Below are 20,892 nucleotides of genomic sequence, written 5' to 3'. Positions count from 1 at the left end.
CTGCCATGCACCTAAATATTACCATGGTATTGCATTATTTATACCATGGCATACATCTGAATCATGGACATGTACCATGGTTTTAGCTTTGAAATATGATGGTACTGCCATGCACCTAAATAATACCATGGTATTGCATAATTTATACCATGGCAAATGTGGATCATGGAAATACCATGGTTTTAACCTGCACTATACATTACATTGCATCCCACTTCTGACACCAATGTAGTGAAACAGGCAGGGAGCAGGTCTCGATCCCTCAACCTTCTGTGCCCCAAAAGCATGCTCGAGCGGCGGAGTTGATATCCACGCTTATAAACCCAGGGTCGTTACACTATGTAAATGACTGGGCATTCAAACACATCTGTATCCATTCATAATCATCAATATTGTGTTGTGCAGTGACTGTGCACCATGACAGTGTAGTCTGTAGAGCTGCTAATACCATATCAGTGTGACAAGTAGGGAATTAGCTAGGGAAACTGACAGATCAATAACATTACATTGCTGTACTGACTCTAATAAAAACTAACATTACGCTGCCAAAAAATGTCATAATATCGGTCTTCAATTGTTTGGTCACTGGTTTCATAGTTTGATTCAGGTTTAGTGTGATTGAGGTAAAAAAAATTCTACCAAAAGTTAGTGAGCTACCTATCTAACGTTAGCCAGCTCTAATGGTACATCAAATAGTGAAAACTAGTCAATTTACTTCTGTTGAAATGGGACAAAACATTTCCATACACACAAAAGCTGTTAGATACTGCTATCTAACATATAGTAGCTAAAGGCTAGAACTGGACTGGCTGTGGTAGCTATTGCTAGCTAGTTCATTCTCTTCAGTCAGAACTTCAGCGAGAGGAGATAAAACAGCTAACATTACATGCCAGTTACACTACTAGCTCAGCACTGGGAATATATATATTTTTCTGTTAAGTTAAACAGCAGTTACCTTGCCAGCTACAGCAGTCAAATAAAGCGTAGCCAGTTTCTGCTCTGCTTGCTTTTACAAATCTGAGAAAAAGCGCAACACACATAGACAGCAGCACCATGCTGGTCAGAAGCTTTGCCTTCACACAGCCTGTCTGCACGCTCTGTGGTGTCCGTGGTCCTAAATCCAGCTGGCTGAAACCGCCAAACAGCCTACCCGACCACTCTGAGGCGTCTGCATTGTCCTAAAGCATGATGCATCAGTATGCTGCTTTTTTGTATCACAGTGCAATGATAAAACTGGTGAATACATAGTCCATTTATCATTTTAGATTGTTGCTCAAAATGCCATGACCTTTAAATTTGGCAAAAGCAGAGAAATAGCAACATTATACCCCTGAGTGAATTTTTTCTTATTATAGTTTTTCATTTCAGACAGATCCTTCTAATCTTACTCCAAAAGATTCATAACTTTCTGGTTATTCTTCTCCAGATATACCCCCCACCCTTCTGTCTCTCTTCCTCTTCCCCTCTCTCTTCCCGGTGCTGAACCACATAAATGGCCCCCAGAGTTTCTGCTTTGGGAGCAGACTGCAGACCCACAGAGGGCGGCGGTGTGTCTGTGGTGAGAATGCTTTTGGTCTTTGTGTGTGTTTGTGTGTGTTTGTGTGTGTGTTTAATTCTGTGTTTGTGTGATACCGAGTATTGATATCTGAAGAGTAAATCTACCGTACGTTTAGTGTTGAACATATTTCAGATCTACTTTATCAAATGTCTATAATGTTGCAAAATGGGCACTTGTCTGTGCTGATATACTGCTTGAAATTAATCATTGAATTACTGGAAAAGAAAATTATTCATTTGCTCACTTTGTAACTAAAACATAATTATGTTTGATAAATGGGTCAAATGTGTCAGAAACAGATTTTCGACTATAATGATTCAAATTGAGATGTCATCACTGTAAAAGCTTGTGGTTCTATCTCAGTTTAAATGTGTCACTCTAAATGAGATGTAATTTACACTAGATAAATCTTTCTGGTGAAGTGTATGAGAACCATTTGCATGGTGTGAAGAAACATTCCCACTGGGCAATAACTGTTTGAATCAACGTTGTTTCCACGTCATTTCAACCCCAAAAAATCAATGTGATGATGTTGAATCAATGTGGAAAACTGTTTGGATTCACAAAAAGTCATCAACGTAAGGGCATTTAGTCTTTTTTCCACTCACATTTGAACCTAAATCCAATGACATGGTTATATTTTATGTTGATTTCACATTGAATTCATGTTAGAAACTAACCTCTGTGTCCAATGGGATGGCTTTACATTCGCTAGTTACCCATTAATTGGAGTGGAGTTGTTCATTCTATTCCATTTCACTGAGCATTACAGAGCCACTCAATAACACAACGCACATTTCTACTGTACATACATTTGAAGTCGGACGTTTACATACACCTTAGCCAAATACATTTAAACTCAGTTTTTCACAATTCCTGACATTTAATCATAGTAAAAATTGTCTTAGGTAATTTAGGATCACCATTTTATTTTAAGAATGTGAAATGTCAGAATAATATTAGAGAGAATGATTTTTTTCATATTTGATTTCTTTCATCACATACCCAGTGGGTAAGACGTTTACATACACTCAGTTAGTATCGGGAAGATTTGCTTATAAATTGTTTAGCATTGGGTCAAATGTTTCGGGTAGCCTTCCACAAGCTTCCCACAATAAGTTGCGTGAATGTTGGCCCATTCTTCCTGACAGAGCTGGTGTAACTGAGTCAGGTTTGTACGCCTCCTTGCTCGCACGCGCTTTTTCAGTTCTGCCCACACATTTTCTATAGAATTGAGGTCAGGGATTTGTGATGGCCACTCCAATACCATGACTTTGTTGTCCTTAAGCCATTTTGCCACAACTTTGGAGGTATGCTTGGGGTCATTGTCCATTTTGGAAGACCCATTTGTGACCAAGCCTTAACTTCATGACTGATGTCTTGAGATGTTGCTTCAATATATCCAGATTATTTTCCATCTTCGTGATGCCATCTATTTTGTGAAGTGCACCAGTCCCTCCTGCAGCAAAGCACCCCCACCACTTGATGCTGCCACCCCTGTGCCTCATGGTTGGGATGGTGTTCTTCAGCTTGCAAGCCTCTACCTTTTTCCTCCAAACATGACAATGGTCATTATGGGCAAACAGTTATATTTTTGTTTCATCAGACCAGAGGACATTTCTCCAAAAAGTATGATCTTTGTCCCCATGTGCAGTTGCAAACCATAGTCTGGCTTTTTTTATGGTGGTTTTGGAGCAGTGGCTTCTTCCTTGCTGAGGGGACGTTCAGGTTATGTTGATATAGGACTCGTTTTACTGTGAATATAGATACTTTTGTACCTGTTTCCTCCAGCATCTTCACAAGGTCCTCTGCTGTTGTTCTGGGATTGATTTGCACTTTTGCACCAAAGTATGTTAATCTCTAGGAGACAGAACGCATCTTCTTCCTGAGCGTGGTCCCCTGGTGTTTATACTTGCGTACTATTTTTTGTACAGATGAACGTGGTACCTTCAGGCGTTTGGAAATTGCTCCCAAGGATGAACCAGACTTGTGGAGGTCTACAATTTATTTTGGCTGATTTCTTGGCTGATTTCTTTTAATTTTCCCATGATTTCAAGCAAAGATGCGCCGAGTTTGAAGGTAGACCTTAAAACATTAGCCAATCATTAGCCGATCATTAGCCGGTCATTTAGCCGATCAGAAGCTTCTAAAGCCATGACATAATTTTCAAGCTGTTTAAAGGCACAGTCAACTTAGTGTATGTAAACTTCTGACCCACTGGAATTGTGATACAGTGAATTATAAGTGAAATAATCTGTCTGTGAACAATTGTTGGAAAAAATTACTTGTGTCATGCACAAAGTAGATGTCCTAACCGACTTGCCAAAACTATAGTTTGTTTACAAGAAATTTGTGGAGTGGTTGAAAAATGTGTTTTAATGACTCCAACCTAAGTGTATGTAAACTTCCGACTTCAGCTGTATGTAATGCATTTAACTAACAACATCAAACTTCCTACATAGTCAAGCAGCGTTGTTAGTGGAAACACTGCAACTGTCCACCCCACGGCCGCTGTTATTGTTTTTGTTTTGTTGACAAAGCGGAGGTGAGGAGTATCCTGCAACATGGTAAAAAAAATCTGCTTTTCTATCACATGTGCAATGATATCTGTGGGAGATAGTAGTGTTTGTTGTTTTAAGTAACTTCTTTGTTGTATTAATATCGCGAATGGACGTGGCAGTTTCACCAATTAACAATTCCAGCTTTAAGTTATTTGGGTCAGAATGATTTTGTCCCTATCCTTTGTAAAAAGCAAACCAATTTCCCAGCAGTCTTTGCATTGGAGCAGAAAACAGAGCTTAGTTATGAGACAGAACAATGAGACCATGTTAGTCAGGCATGGACCACATTCCACTTGATTGAAAAGGCTAGATTCACTAAATTGCCTCATTAAAATAACAAACTTTAGACACTGATGGAGTTGCTGACTAGGTTGGACTGCCGTTTTGAACCTTTTCTTGTGTTGGTTGGTAAGGATGTTGACAGTGAACTATGGGAATCTTAGTTGTACTTTTAACATTGACTTGCCGTGTTTTACTTTGGTTGTTAGGATTCTAGGCAGCCACTTGCTTACATCTTTCATCTTTCATTCTTTGTTGGTTGCCCAGGTTTAGGAAATTGTGTTGCACAACTAAAAGGAAACCCTGAATAAAAGAGAAGTAGAATGCATAACCCGCATGTCATGGAAGTTGCTTTCTCATGAATTCAATTGTCCTGAGACTGTTTCCATCTCTGCACACAGGAGCACTGTGTGTGTGTGTGCACAAGTGTGCATGTGCGTGTGTGTGCACACATGTGGGAAGGGCGTGCACGGCCACTGAGCCTAAAATAGGATTCCATCCTCCCCTCTCTAATTAGAGACTGTTTATAAAACCCAGATTTAAATTTTAGACTAAGGAATCACTGAAGGACTGCTTGCCATTTTACACTCAAACATATGCATGTGCTGGTGGATGGATAAATCTGAATGTCACACACACACACACACACACACACACACACACACACACACACACACACACACACACACACACACACACACACACACACACACACACACACACACACACACACACACACACACACACACACACACGGACACACACACACACACACACACACACACACACACACACACACACACACACACACACACGCAACCACAAACCACATAGACTTACTCACTAGCCCAGCCTGGTTACCCAAGCACAATGCAGTATACTCTATAATAAGCAGTTCTATGTATCAGATGCAAGAACTCACTCCCACATCCAGCTTCAGCTTCAGGGCAGGACACATTGCACTCAGCTGCCAAATGATAGTTTGAATTTGATATTAATCGTATGTAGTTCTTACTTTGAGTTGACCTTCTTTTAGTTTGGTAAACAAATATTGTCCATAGCATCTTACACCCTTTGGAAGTACACTGTATGACTTTCTGGTTTTCACAGCCTTTAACTGCACAGTAAGAATGACCCCTCACAGCTCTGAGAACAAACAAACTCATCAAGGAGATTCTGCTCGCTTTTCCATAATGCTCGTATAACTCCATCAGTGCTTGTGATATGATTTTACTAAACCATTTGATGTGCAATTACATGGATACTCCTTTACATGACGGGAGATAAATAGGACTTGTAGTTTGGCACAGCTCCCTGTTCCCTGCTGGAAGCACACTGGTGGCTCAGGGACAATGGACACATTCATGTCTCGAGACACATTTACTGCTTAAGTGCTCGTTGTGCTCAAGGGCGTTCAGTGGCCGCTGTATTCACTGTGGTGACCCAAGCCTCAGAGGACAGAGCCGGTGTCCCTGTGCCAAACAGAACTGCTGCCTGTCAGAGGTGGCTAACTACCACTGAGTGGCTGTGGAGGCTCCCTGGTCCACCTGATTCCACCTGTTATGGGTCTGGGACGTGACCAGGGCACTGAATGGTGAGGAAAGGCCCCTCAACTGGCCTTCAGGACAGAGACACCAGTCCAATGCAGAGGCACTGTAAGACCTTCCTTTTATTATAAATCAGGTCTACCATAAACACACATTCTCTCCATCTTTCTCCTTCTCTCTTTCTCCCTCTTTTTCTGTCTCTTTCTTACCCTCTCTCACACACGCCCGCACGCACACACACACACACACACACACACACACACACACACACACACACACACACACACACACACACACACACACACACACACACACACACACACACACACACACACACACACACACACACACACACACACATGCTCCTGCTGAGATGGGGCTCCTGTGGCTTGCAGCAGTAATTGGTCTGGGCCTTCATTAGTAGCAGGACTGAGGGCTGTGACATGTCACAATGAAAGTGTGTGTGTTCAAGTGACTAGACTCCCTCCCTCAGTAGCCAGCTAACAAGTGAACACACCCCTTAACCCTATAATAACCAGCTCCATGTGTCTGTGAAGCAGACCTGCTCCTCGTCCACGACTTGTTTACCAACAGTGATATCACAGGATTGTCAATGAAAACCAGGCGCTAAGCTTTTCAAATGCTCACCAGCTATTCAAAAAGTTACACTCACATCCAAAGGCTTCATCTCTCTACCACCCTGTGATCAAACGTTATGTTGAATAGTCTGTGAGTGGCGCCGTACTACTATGGCTGACCCTGTAAAACGACACATTTCACTGCACCTATCCAGTGTATGTGACAATAAAACATATATTTCAAAAATATACACACACACCTTGCAGTAGTTTTTGTTGAAGTAGTGGAGAGGGGAGGACAGCCTTGAGCTAAATGGCTAACGTTTTGGCTGGGGCTAGTCTGTTAGAGGCCAACTCTAGGCCATTCCATGTGTATGAGGTGAGTGTGAGGAAGGTGCTATGTAATGTGCTGTAGTTTGGAAATTGCTTTTGATGAATTAGACGTGGCACTTCGAAAGACTAAGAGGCCTTGAGAAGCTTGTTAACAGCCAAGTGAAGTAATGGAGCTTTTAATAAAACTGTGGGTTCACCCGCAATATTCACAGACCCAATCTGTCTGTCCTCTTCAGTCCAATTTCCAACCTCGTCATGCCTTTATTGGAAAAGAGTCTGCCATGTCGCTGCTTTACAGTAACTGCTCTCCTACGCACTGCCAGGACACTTCTAAAGCTGTCAATAAAAATTGCTCAAACTCAAGGAGATTGTTTTGAATGACTTTAAGCTATGCATGGGATTCTAGTGGAAGTATCCAGACTGAGAAGGTATACAAAGGTGCATTTTGTCTGCTTTAGCATTAAGAGACACGAAGTCACTTCTTCCACGTTTAAAAGCCTCATTCAAGTTCCTCTATAAATCACTTTCAATGGGTTATTGGATTTAAATGGCTATATTTTGCTGTGAAATAATCCAATGCTTTCAGTATAAAATCACAGTGCAGATTAAACTGGATTGAATTGTGATGCACAAACTCTCCTTGAACAGCTTTCTTATTGACGGCTCCTATTAGTCTTTTAATCTCTGAGCCAGGGCTTTATGTCGTGTGCTGAGTTTGTGGCGCGTTACCAAACTCTTTCAAGGGTTCTTGTCTTTCACCTTGTGTGTGGTCCTTTAGCAAAGAGGTCTTTCCAAAGTAAAATGATGTTTACACGGTGGCACATTAGTTGTCTTGACTCTTTATTACATTGAACCTGCACCTCTCTTTGTTTGCTTTGGGGACAGGGCCCATGGTCAGGGCTCATGTTGTTCCATTTGATTGTGTTTCCAGGGTGTTTAGTAGCACGGGCCACAGCCGTGGCTGATCTTTGAACCCCAATCCCCAATCCCCGTCTCCTGCAGCCTTGGGTGTTTGTTTCTGGGCGACTCTGTAGATGATCAGTGTTATGATAGAGAGGTAGATTGTTGATGTTGTTGTAATGAGATGCTGGGTTGCCAGGATAAAGATGGTTAATGAGCGCGGAGAGCTTAGCCTGCAGAGGGATTCTTATTAAATAGAAATCCCTCCTTAAGACTGTTATCCTACTTGTGGTCGGCTGTAGAAGCCTGCAGCTAAAGTCCCTTCTGGAGTGGAGACAGGGAGAGAGGGGCTCCAAGAAGCCAGGGCATTTGGGAAAGCAGCAGGAAAATGGTAACATGGGACTCTTCATTCATACAGTCATCTAACTATCATCTAGTTAGTCTATTATGTTTTGTTTGTTTCTTTGTAACAACACTTATTTTATTTACTTTTGATTTGTTTGCAAGTCATAATGATCAAATGTAAGATTGTTAGCACAGTTATTTTATTTATTGATGTATTTTATTTAACATTTATTTAACTAGGCAAGTCAGTTAAGAACAAATTCTTATTTACAATGACGGCCAACCAAAAGGCAAATGAATGAGAGAGAAGGGCTAGAAACAAGGACATGATTAGAAAGGGAATGAGACCCGTGCTAGAGACACAGTGGAGCAGAATGAAAGTTTATTTTTACAACAATGTTTATTGGGAACAGATATGTGCGATTTGAAAGAGAGGATATCCTGTCTTGTTTGAGAAGAATTTTATAAAGTGGAGATTTGTCCTAAACCTGTTTTTTCCCCTCAGCTGTCATTTGAATAGCTGTACATACTGTAGCATGCCTTCAGATTACCACCAGAGGAACACATATTCACACAAAAAATAATACTAACAGAGGATGACCTGAAACTCAGTGCGGCTGTAGGAAAGCATGCACAAACACACAGAGAGGCACACAGAGAGGCACACAGAAAGGCACACAGAGAGAGTCACACAGAGAGGCACACAGAAACACACAGAGGCAAGCACATACAAACACACAGAGCGACACACAGAGAGACACACAGAGAGACACAGAGAGAGAGACACAGAGAGAGAGACACAGAGAGAGAGACACACAGAGAGAGACACACAGAAAGAGACACACAGAAAGAGACAAGCACGTAGAGAGACACCGAGAGAGAGACGCAGAGAGACACAGAGAGACACACAGAGAAACACAGATGAACAGAGGCAAGCACATACATACACACAGAGACACTCACAGACATAGTGACAGACATAGACACTCCCTCCCACACACAAACTCCATCTACCCAATCCTTCACACCTGTGTGAGTGTGTGGTAACATTGGAGCTGATCAGAGCTATGATCCACCCAGCTGATAAGGTTTAGTCTGAGACAAACAGTAGCCTGGAGTCACCATTTCTCCTCTCCTCTTTCCAGAGAGGAAGGAGCAAAAATAAATCAGTGAATGAATACAATATCGGACATGGTGACATGGTGACATGCCCTCATGTCTCCCTCAAAGGCATTGTGGGTTAAGGAAGCAAATTGAGCAAACCAACAAATTGAGTGGCACGGCCTAGGGAGGGGTTGCTGTGGTTTGTACTGCTGGGACAGGGCCCTTTGTTTGGCAGTCAGTGTGCATCTCACTGACTTACTGTCTCAGCCATGCACAAGGAGGGAGGGCTAAGGTATAGCATACCAGCAGTTTCTATAGAAACAGAGCTCAAGGATGGGATGTCTTTCTGTTTTTACAGTATGCTCTCCATCTCTCTGAGGTGACTATTTCCGGTTGAGTAATCATGTCATGGTACCGTATCCCCATTAGGAGAGACATGAGAGGAGTATGTGTGCCTGTCATCAGGGCTGTGACCTGTACACGCTCAACCTCTAGCAACAACATCAGACCTACTGCTCCAACAGCTGAATCATCTTGGAAGACATGTCTCTTATCATTGGCCCTGCTGGTGTTTGATCTTCACTGAATGGCCTTAGATGAAGTGTCTTTATATGTCCCCCAAGGCTGACCTGCAGCCCAGGGTTTACACACCGATGTTAGATTCAATTACTGACTCTGATCTCTGATAGGCCGCTGGTCTATAAAGGGCCAAATGAATGAGGCTAATGCAGCTCTGCTGTACCTTAGAGAATGTCTGGATTGAGTTAGTGCACTTTTCATATCGTGCACCATAGTGCTGCAATTGCATTTGGAGGCAGACTAACTCAATGTGCCGTCTGTCAAGGGGGCCGTCAGTGTGGAGACGCAGCAGCCCATTCAAAAAACACAGGCCACTCTATCAAGTTCCCCTCCTCCTCCTCACTTCAGTGATGAATAGTGTATGTGACCCATGCTTTTTCAATCAAGCACAGATCTCGCTCATTGCTAGTGCTTCTAAAAATACTCTATACAGCCTTTGTGTATTTCGATGTAGCAGTGAATGTTTCTCATATTCTTTGCTTGTTCTCTGTTCCGGTCACTCCTGTCTTCCACCTGCTCATGGACAGCGCTCTGCCCTGTGCGTCTCCTTGCTGTCCAGGAAGTTCTCTCCACCTGACCTCTAACCTCTGTCTGCCGCGTCCTGAACAAACAGCTAATTGTCTGGTTTCCTGTTTAGCCTAATGGGAGGGAGCAAAAAGCCTATTTCAGGCTGTTTACAGAGCTCTGTCTCACCCTCGTTCTTTCTCGGTGTCTTACTCACTATTGTTTGTGTTGATCCTGTGGAAGAACAATTTGCACTCTGCTACAGACATCAGAGATACACCGGTGTACTAGACTAGGAAAATGATATGCTAAAGTCCTGAATCGCCAGACCCTTTATTTTCCTGGAAATGTACGTCTTGTTTCCACAATGTACTTGATGCTACATGTTTGTGTATTTACTTTCAAGTTCTTCTGTGCAATGTAGAAAATACTGTAGGTTTCATTATATTCTGTTGAAATTGATGCGCTTAAGGCTAATAGTTTTAGATACTGAGCTGATTGGCTCAGATGACCCTATTTTGTCTATCACAAGCACCCACTACACAATCATGCAAAAATATGAACATGAACACACACATACATGCACACACACGTGCACGCACTCAAGAACGCGAGCACACATACACACAGCACTCAGACTAATCGACCTCTCTCTGAATAATACGCTTAGTCAAAAAGGAACTCTCAATATCTAAACTTCTGTGTTGAATTAAATGGCTTGTTGCTTTGCCAGATGTGACTGTCTGCTCTGCTATCTGATTTGAATTATTCAGGCCGTTCCGGATCTTCTGTAGCTTTCATCTCAGGCCTGCATCGAGTTATATGAGAGATACTGTGCCTAACTGAAGCGTGAGACCATAGGTCTGGAAGTCACAGGTTCAATTTCAGGCTACGCCCTAGGACGACAACGATACACATGAGTCTGCGTTTTCTGCACATTTATTTGCATACGGATTTGAATATATTTAGTTTCAGGGGAAAAAGGGAAGGGAAAGCAGTAGCCTAGTTGAAGTAGACGGATAGATAGCTACACATATAGACACTGTCAGTATACCAATGTTATAGTTGATTTCTTACAGTGCTGACAAAGTGACTAATGACCAATGTATTCATTATCAACCCCTTAGTTGACAAAGTCACTGGTGCTGCACAAGGGGCGTGGTGATTAAATCTGTTCATTAAGTCAACAAAAAGGCGAGGAGATGAGGGCTGTGTTTTTATTGATGTGGCAGGAAGTTTGGGGACTGCCTGATTCTGCTGCATCTGTAAATCTCACAGGCTGTTCACAGTCAGCTTCCTCTTTTAAAACACACACACTCGTGCTCCTCTCTGTTCCTCAGCATCGATTAAAAACACACTTCATCTCACTAACAGCCTATTAAGTGCCCCGGGGAATGAGGAGAGGGCGTAGTGAGTCGGGGGTGGGGGTGTTAATGACGGCGAGCTGTCGCCTGAGCCTGGCCCCTGCTTTACTCTGCTTCCCCGCTGAGGATCACAGACACACAGTCAACCTGACAGGACCCATGACACACAGCCAACCTGACAGGACCCATGACACACAGCCAACCTGACAGGACCCATGACACACAGCCAACCTGACAGGACCCATGACACACAGCCAACCTGACAGGACCCATGACACACAGCCAACCTGACAGGACCCATGACACACAGCCAACCTGACAGGACCCATGACACACAGCCAACCTGACAGGACCCATGACACACAGCCAACCTGACAGGACCCATGACACACAGCCAACCTGACAGGACCCATGACACACAGCCAACCTGACAGGACCCATGACACACAGCCAACCTGACAGGACCCATGACACACAGCCGCCCTGACAGGGACCATGACACACAGTCGACCTGACAGGACCCACGTCACACAGCCGACCTGACAGGACCCACGACACACAGCCGACCTGACAGTGGCCACGACACACAGCCGACCTGACAGGCCACGACACACAGCCGACCGGACAGGCCACGACACACAGTCGACCTGACAGGCCACCTCACACAGCCATCCTGACAGGGACCATGACACACAGTCGACCTGACAGGACCCACGACACACAGCCGACCAGACAGGACCCACGACACACAGCCAACCTGACACGACACACAGTCGACCTGACAGGCCACCTCACACAGCCATCCTGACAGGGACCATGACACACAGCCGACCTGACGGGACCCACGACACACAGCCGACCTGACGGGACCCACGACACACAGCCGACCTGACGGGACCCACGACACACAGCCGACCTGACAGGACCCACGACACACAGTCGACCTGACAGGCCACCTCACACAGCCATCCTGACAGGGACCATGACACACAGTCGACCTGACAGGACCCACGACACACAGCCGACCAGACAGGACCCACGACACACAGCTGACCGGACGGGACCCACGACACACAGTCGACCTGACAGGACCCACGACACACAGCCGACCAGACAGGACCCACGACACACAGTCGACCTGACAGGACCCACGACACACAGTCGACCTGACAGGACCCACGACACACAGTTGACCTGACAGGACCCACGACACAGTTGACCGGACGGGACCCACGACACACAGCCGACCTGACAGGACCCACGACACACAGCCGACCTGACAGGACCCACGACACACAGCTGACCAGCCGGGACCTGACAGGACCTGACACGACACACAGCCGACCGGACAGGACCCACGACACACAGCCGACCTGACAGGACCCACGACACACAGCCGACCGGACAGGACCCACGACACACAGCCGACCTGACAGGACCCACGACACACAGCCGACCGGACAGGACCCACAACACACAGGCTTCAGGACCAGAGACTGTGTGTCTCCTGAGCAGTTTACACTGAAAGGGAATGTCACCGTGGACACTGTAGGACCCCGTGGAGGCCTGGCTGTGTCTGGGGCAGGTCAGAGGGTTAGAGCTGGCGGGATTCTGTAGTGGTGTGAAATTTAAAGATAGCCTCTCTGTCAGTCTGAGCTGACTTAGACTGCACTGGGTCCCTATGGGCTGGCATGCCTGATTTACTTTAAATACTGTTTCCCATGATGCCCTCTGAGCCAAAGTGGATCGCCTGCTCTGATCAGTGCATGCTGGTCCTAGAAAGCGCCTCACCCTCTTTTCTGATAAGGGCCCTATAAGCCAAATGATTTGCCAATAGGGAGAAGAGTAATTGTCTTGTCGATCGCAGACTTTCCTTTGATGTGGATGCTGTTGGCTTCTGATGTAAAAATGTATCCAGGATGATTATCATGATTACAGCTACCTACCGCCCACTCCCACCCCCCAATCTCAATTTCCTATTTAGTCTTTAGGATTAATTGGAAACAGCTTAGTGTAATGTCTCTGGCCAGGGTAATCATGTGTGCGACTGCTGCTCGGGAAATCAACATGCAATTTGTTTATCCTCTCATAAAGATTCGGACCCTCTTAGAGGAATCCTACTTTTATCTGAAACCCATTCTCTGGGCAATTGAGTTGTTGGTCATCTATTTCTCTGCTTTTGCACTTACTCCTTTCATATCCTAATTAGGGGTCTGACAAATAGATCTCGTAGGCTACTGTATGAGTTGTATGTGTGTGTTTGTGCAACATTTTTGATGAAGCACAACTAATGATATCTTGGTTTTTCATTTTTCTTTACAGAATTTTGAGCAACAATCGGATCAGGGTTCTGAGAAATGGATCCTTTCTTGGACTAAACGCCTTGGAGAAACTGTGAGTACGCTTGTCATTTTCACATCATCTGATTCTGTCCTGGGGTCTCACTCATAAGTTCAACATTGGCAGGTTTAAAGACAACAGGTTAGCTGCTGTGTGCTTGGAGCTCATATGGCCCCACAGAGACAGGGGGTCAGGGAGATCTATGCATCTCGCAGCTCGGCTATCCAGTGGGCTGGCTTCAGCAGGGAAGATGAAATACTGAGAGTGGTTATTTATGTGAAAAGATTGCATAATTACACCACCATCCGTCATTATCAGGGAAGCCCTGCTCTACAGGACAAGATAAGGGGATCCATGGGAGGAGCAGGCTGTTGGCGCTGCCTGCACTGCCTGCTGCTCAGACTGAGGCAGGCAGCTGGCTGGCTGACTGGTTTATGCTATGGAGGTAGGGTCTCAGTGCCTAGCTAGTCCACTGGCTGTTTATTATCGATCCTTACAGTTTAGATGACAGTTGAGTCCTCTGAGGATTTGATCTTCATCAGTGGCACAAAATGTCCCTGCTGTTGTCAACATAAGAACACAAATATAAAGGCTGAGTGACACTGATGAAGGGAGTTTTACATTGTGTCAACAAAATGAGAGTATACAGTGTTGTAGTGTACAGTATGTATGAAATGGGGCCAACAACTGTGCATGTCTAGGAGGCAGCAGTTTTGGGGGAGGGTCGGGGGGAGGAGGTGCTTAAGCAATATTAGTTCCACATGTCAGTGAGCTGCCACACATGAAGTTAACAAGCTTTTCCAAAATGTTGAAAGAAAGACAAATATGGTAATTCACTGCAGTTGTTAGCTTGTTAGTACCTACCTACTGGATCTCAAACCAGACATGCCAGGTCTGGAAAAAAGAGCTACATTTGCAGAAACTGCTAGACCCTCTGTTATTGTCTGCCATGTGAGCTACGCCAGGCAAGAAAACCTGTGACCGTGTTCTTACCTTCTTCTTAGGCTCTCTATTACCCAGAGGAGAAATCCGAGTTAGATCCTCACCCATTTCAAGCTTCGTTTGCTCACCTTTATGACCTGTGTTGTTAGACCCTTTAGCTGAGATTTGATTAGTGGTATGGGGCTTTGGCAAACTAGAGGCTTGAGCAGAACTGTTTGTTTGATGTAAAATGAGATGATATGACTTGTTTTTGCAAGTGCAGAAAAGACTCCCCAGAGTGCCCTGGGCTAGTGGGGTGAGTAACCTGAGCTTGCTCTTTAACAGGCCCTTGTACCTGGGACAGTGGTAAAACTAGCAGGGGGTAAGGGACTGAGCAGGCCTGCAGGGCTACAGTACAACTATGACCCAGTGAGAGAGACACAGAACCCAGAACAAACACACACACACACCATTAATGAAAATGGTACAATTTTCACGTGGAAAAACACATGTGAAAACGTATTTTTTTGGAACACTTCATGTCATCACATGTTTTCACATGTATTTTCATGTTTCACATGTGTAGTGACATGTTGTCACGTTATCACATGAAAACATGTCAAATGTATGTGGTTTTTCTGTAAGGGTGCACACACAACCAGACACACACACTCAGCAGGAGCTGTGGGCGTCTGCCGCAAAAGATGACATGATGTAAATCACACAGGGCTCGTTTCACTCCTCTGCTCAGACCTCTGACCTTCACCGGCCCTCTGACACACTGCACTGGAGGTCTGCTCACTCATCTTGAGCTTCACACTCTGTAATTCAGCATTTCATGACTTTCACTTAAAATTGTCTTCATATTAATATATCCCACCTTGACATAATTCTAAATCCAACCGGGCGCAGATGGATAGGAACGGATTCATGTGAAGTTAAAAAGCAAAATGTATTTAGCTTGTTGTCCACTTACTGTGCTCCTACCCCTGCGAGCTGCTGGGTTGTTTTGTTTTGTCTCTATCTTGGTCACCATTCAGGTCTGCTCATTATTTCCAGCCTGTTGTCTACATGTGCTTGTCATTTGGTCCAGTGGCTAGCAGTTACTCATATACTGTATGTGGTCAGCGGTGTAATCAGAGGCCAGCCCACGAGGGCCGGGTAACACACACTAGGGAATAACACCACAGCAGTCCTTCCCTAAATTCAGGAGGGCAACCAGACAGTCAAATGCACCCAGATTTCCGTGTATCTCAGTCTCAACTTCAGTGTCTGTCTACCTCCTGTGTGTGTGTCCTATTATGGTCATCCCGAACTCCCCCATGCATAATTTCCAGAAGTCGATGTCTAAACAGACCTGCTGTCCCTCTCAGCCTACTCAGCCATGTTTGAAACAGAAGTCCAAGCAGAGGCAGAGCTGAGTATAATCAGAGCTGTGCTGTTATGAGTATGAAAGCACAGCTACAGGGCAGGAACCCCTCCTCCATTCAGAGCAGCGCAGGTCTTTCCTAAGGCCAAACATCCTCAAAGCTGCTATTGCCTTCATAAACTTCCAACTTGCCAAGCCACCCAAGTGCAGAGAGCAATTTAGCATTGTTTGTTTGTCCCTTTTACAGGATATCTGTGTGTTGTGCTGTAGTTCTTTTTGAAAGGTTTGTATCCCAATATCTACAGTTGTATCTACTGCATACTTCCACGTTCTAATGTACGACACAGCTTTCTATTGTACACACACACACACACACACACACACACACACACACACACACACACACACGCACACGCACACGCACACACACACATACAATCTCACACACCTTTCCTTGTACCCCCACCTCCTCACAGCACACCCTCTCTGATGGGAGCTGACGCAGGCCCTAACGAGGCGGGTCCACTAACGAGCAGGGACCTTTATGAGTTGTGGACAGATCCCAGCAGCCTGTCCTGCACTGATTTGAGGCGAAGTAATGAGAATAATGAGCAGAGAGGGGGTCTGGCTCGTGTCCAACAGGCCCCCACTGCACCATGGGACACAGGACAGCCAGGGCACAAGGGGCCCTCATTACCAGCCTGCTCACCCTACAGGGAGAGATGGAGCACAAAGGGAGAGGGAGAACAGAGGGGAGAGGTAAAGTGGAGAGGTAGAGAGTGGATAGGTGAAGGAGCAGGAGCACTGTGGTGGACAGGAAAGGAAGAGCTAAGTTAGCTGCATGGGATTGGGTCTGCCAAGCAGGATGAAGCCAGTTCACAGCCTTTTCAAAAGTCACTGTTGGATGTGATCCTTCCTGACCTATACATTTCCTTCATAGCCAATAACAGCCATTCATAGTTATTCTAACCATGGTTTGTCTGTAAGAAATGTTTGGTTTGCAGTGTGCTGTTTTATCTCTTTTTACCCTCACTTCCTGCCTAGTTGAAGCCACTTCAGCTGAGAACAGGAAATACACACTTGTTCGTGATTTATATAGAAGGCTAAGAATGAGGGGATGTTTGCATTGAAACTACTGGTCATCATAAGTCAAGAAGGGCATGGGAATTTGTAGATGTGGAGAGGGAGACAGTATAGCAGAGGGTTAATGTCCTTGATATGATTGAAATAAATCTACTGTGTCTCTGAAATACTGTGTCCTATTCATTCATATTTGTCCTGATAACATCAGTTATATAAAGTAGAGGCAGGAGCCTCTCAAGCTGTGCTTGAGCCCTGCTGAAGCAGACCTTGAAATCGTCTCTGCCATTCTGAGAAGTCAGGGTTAGGAACTAGGCCAAGTTAAACAACTTTACCATCCAACGCAGGGGAAGTGGAGACGAAATGGCTAAAGATGGTATGAAGGCTGTTGGTTAAAGAGAGTGAGTGCACCAGCAGTTTCCCTTATATAAAGTCTTGTTGTTTTCTTTGGTGGGGGAGATTAACATTATTTCCACAGAGGCTAAGCAAATTATACCTTGATGAGTGGGAGTAGTGCAGAGGTGGGCACTGCTTTGCCCTGTAAATCCAGAGGTGGCTGTGGCTAGGAGCCCTGCTGTCTAGACCCTCTGGGCACAGCAGAGCAGAGCCCAGATCCAGGCTGCAGGAATGCTCTGATTTTAGCCATCCTCCCAAAAACAACCTGAACTCCTGACTGGAGCAGAGATGGCTGGACACAGGAGTCTCATTTCTCACTAACCAAACAAATGAGCTTTTGTGTTGTACCTTTTCCTGCATACACTTTTGAATGGCCCCTGTGAGGCAACAGCCACTTAATGAATGTGCGTGACATGAGAAGGTGGAGTGAGGAAGGGGTTAAGCGTGCTAGAGAGTGGAAACAAAAAGAGGGGGGTACTGTTGGAGTTGATAGACTCCAGATGTGTCTGGAAGATAAACTGAAGGAACGGGGAGTGTTTGTATTGTAAGCTTAACTCAATCGTGGCTCTAGGGGTTTATTGAAACGCCGAGCAAGTCCTCTCCTAAGCTCATTACTAAACAGAATTCTTCATATGCCAGTGGTTCTTAAACGCACATGCAGCAAATTTGATATGATTTCAATGGCTTTTTCCTTCATAAGTTCTTGAGGTTTCCCCCCCCCCCCCACTTCCGTTCTCACTCCTTTTCTGCTTTCCTCTTTGCATCTCCCCCTCTCCCAGTCCTCTCTGCCTCTCTACCGGACGGTTCCACCACCCCTCTCTTTCTCTCACTACTCCTCTACTCGCTGTAGTCCGCCCACTGGATGCATTTTCTCACATCGCCTGTGATTGTGCTCCTTTTCGTTGATATTTTGGATGAACGGCATTGTTTACCAGTTCGTTCCCAATGGTAGAGTTGGCCCACTCCTAACTCTGAATTAAGTATTTCCGGACTACTGTCTGCAAGCTCATTGGCAGAGCGGTGGAGGAGGTGGCCTATTTCTGCTTTTGTTTTCGTCTGCTTTTCAAATAATGTTATGGATTTACTACATTTTCATATTTCCACTGCCTGTTTTATTAGAACCCTTCTGTTCATTTACTGCTGAAAACTGTAGAATATAAGAGCTGGCTGGTTTTCAGGACTAATATCTCCACACTGTTATGATAGTCCTACACAGGGGGACAGTTGTTCATATACAAACAGGGAAAAGTAGCCAACAAGAAATACAAAAAATAAATCACCCTGTGCATTATAAATGAATGACCTCTATACTATACTGTCTATACTGTTGACATAAAGTGAATTGTGGTCAATTCACCCAATTTCGTGGGTGAAGTTGTGTATAACAGTGTTGCTAACAGGACCTCATGCATACTAATGGAAATCAAGAGAAGAGCCAAAGTGGGTATTGCCTCCCTTTTGTCATCTAGCCCTGTTCCTTCCAGAACCCAGAGTTGGAGTCAGTAAATCCACAGAGTTTTCCTTGGCAGAATAATCTCCAGTACCCCTAGCAGCAGACTGTGGAAACCTATAATCAACCTAGGAAATGTTACACTTCAAATAAAAGTATACACGGCTATTTCAGTATATCCTTTCCCCAACTAGCGTGCAGTTTGTACCACAGTTGAAATGAATGCCAGTCATGGCCAGAGCTGTGGCCAGATTCCTTCAGGACAGTTAACTCTAAAGCTCTGTGACATGGCAGGGTTGATATTACCCAGTGTTAGAACAGGCTCCTTTTTAGTTGCACCCAACATCAGATGTAACCGTATGTACCTTCAGGTGAAACATTATTTACAGCATGATTTTAAATCACATGGATGTTTTTTTTTATGGTATTTCCAACTGAGGGTTGTATGTATGTGCCAGTAGTCTCTTTTGATTGTGTTTTCAAGGGTGATGATGGGGCTTGTTTATGATTTGTTATTAGCAGGTCATTATTGCTATGACAGAAAAGGCGGCATGCAGTGGCGTAGAACTGCAACTCTGGACTGTAGGACAAACCGACATGGCTAAAGCAACTGGTTTCCATATGCACACCAGCTAATGTTGATTAGGGATCTAATCTGAGGGGAACCAGACAAAGAAAATAAAGAAAATAATCTGTGGAAGGGGCAGGAAAGCAGGAAATTAGTAGAAAAACAAGAGCTCGGCAGATCGTGGTTTCCTGTTTTGGGGGAAGGCAGGAGTAGGTTTGGGGGCTGTGTTACAGAGCCCCCATTGTGAGCAAGTGTGTTGAGGAGTGGGGGGGCATTACACAGGGCCACCCCCCATCCCCACCTGCCCCTCCCTACAGGGGAAAAGCAGCTAGTAAAAAAAATGAGAAATAGGAAACTGTAAAAAAAAAAAAAAAACGAGCAAGGGCCTCTGTGCTGGAGACACCAGCGAGACAGGAAATGACACGCGGCACAAAAATGGTCTCCACTGACCTCTGTCGGGACCAAGGTGCCAGTTAACATTTAAGTCCCTCTTTCTTTCTCTGTCTCATTATGAACACCCAAACAAACACTTGTTTCATAGCTCGGAAGGTTGATAGTGTGACCTGGTTGTGCATCTGCAGATAGGTACAGTATAGAAAATGGGGAATGAAATACCTTTTCTCTCTACTTATAAAAACCTTATCCCCAATTGAGTGAATTCCAGTCTGGGTGATAATGAATGGCTGTTCCGTGGCTTCAGTCATTCTCCCATTGCTCACCAGGGCTATGGCCTGAACAATGTCACTGGAGCACTCCATTCCCTGCCACAGTGGGCCTGATAATGGAGCACTCCATCCCTTGCCACAGTAGGCCTGATAATGGAACACCCCATCCCCTGTCACAGTGGGCCTGATAATGGAACACTCCATCCCCTGCCACATTGGGCCTGATAATGGAACACCCCATCCCCTGCCACAGTGGGCCTGATAATGGAGCACTCCATCCCCTGCCACAGTGGGCCTGATAATGGAACACTCCATCCCCTGCCACAGTAGGCCTGATAATGGAACACTTCATCCCCTGCCACAGTGGGCCTGATAATGGAGCACTCCATCCCTTGCCACAGTAGGCCTGATAATGGAACACCCCATCCCCTGTCACAGTGGGCCTGATAAT

General features: G+C 45.0%; 1 protein-coding gene across 3 annotated transcripts in view; it reads left to right on the top strand.

The window, feature by feature from the left end:
* The window catches only part of LOC115140038 (adhesion G protein-coupled receptor A2-like), a 52,577-nt gene that overhangs the window by 7,498 nt on the left and 24,187 nt on the right, over positions 1 to 20,892 (top strand). For all 3 annotated transcript variants that reach the window (XM_029678061.2, XM_029678060.2, XM_029678059.2), the window contains one exon: positions 13,975 to 14,046. In XM_029678061.2, coding sequence (XP_029533921.2) covers positions 13,975 to 14,046 — 72 coding nt within the window. The remainder of the gene's footprint in view (positions 1 to 13,974; positions 14,047 to 20,892) is intronic.

Source organism: Oncorhynchus nerka, linkage group LG13, assembly GCF_034236695.1.
Source record: "Oncorhynchus nerka isolate Pitt River linkage group LG13, Oner_Uvic_2.0, whole genome shotgun sequence".
NCBI lineage: Eukaryota > Metazoa > Chordata > Actinopteri > Salmoniformes > Salmonidae > Oncorhynchus > Oncorhynchus nerka.
Note: the sequence above shows the minus strand (reverse complement) of the source record. Positions and strands in the feature narration are given on the sequence as shown.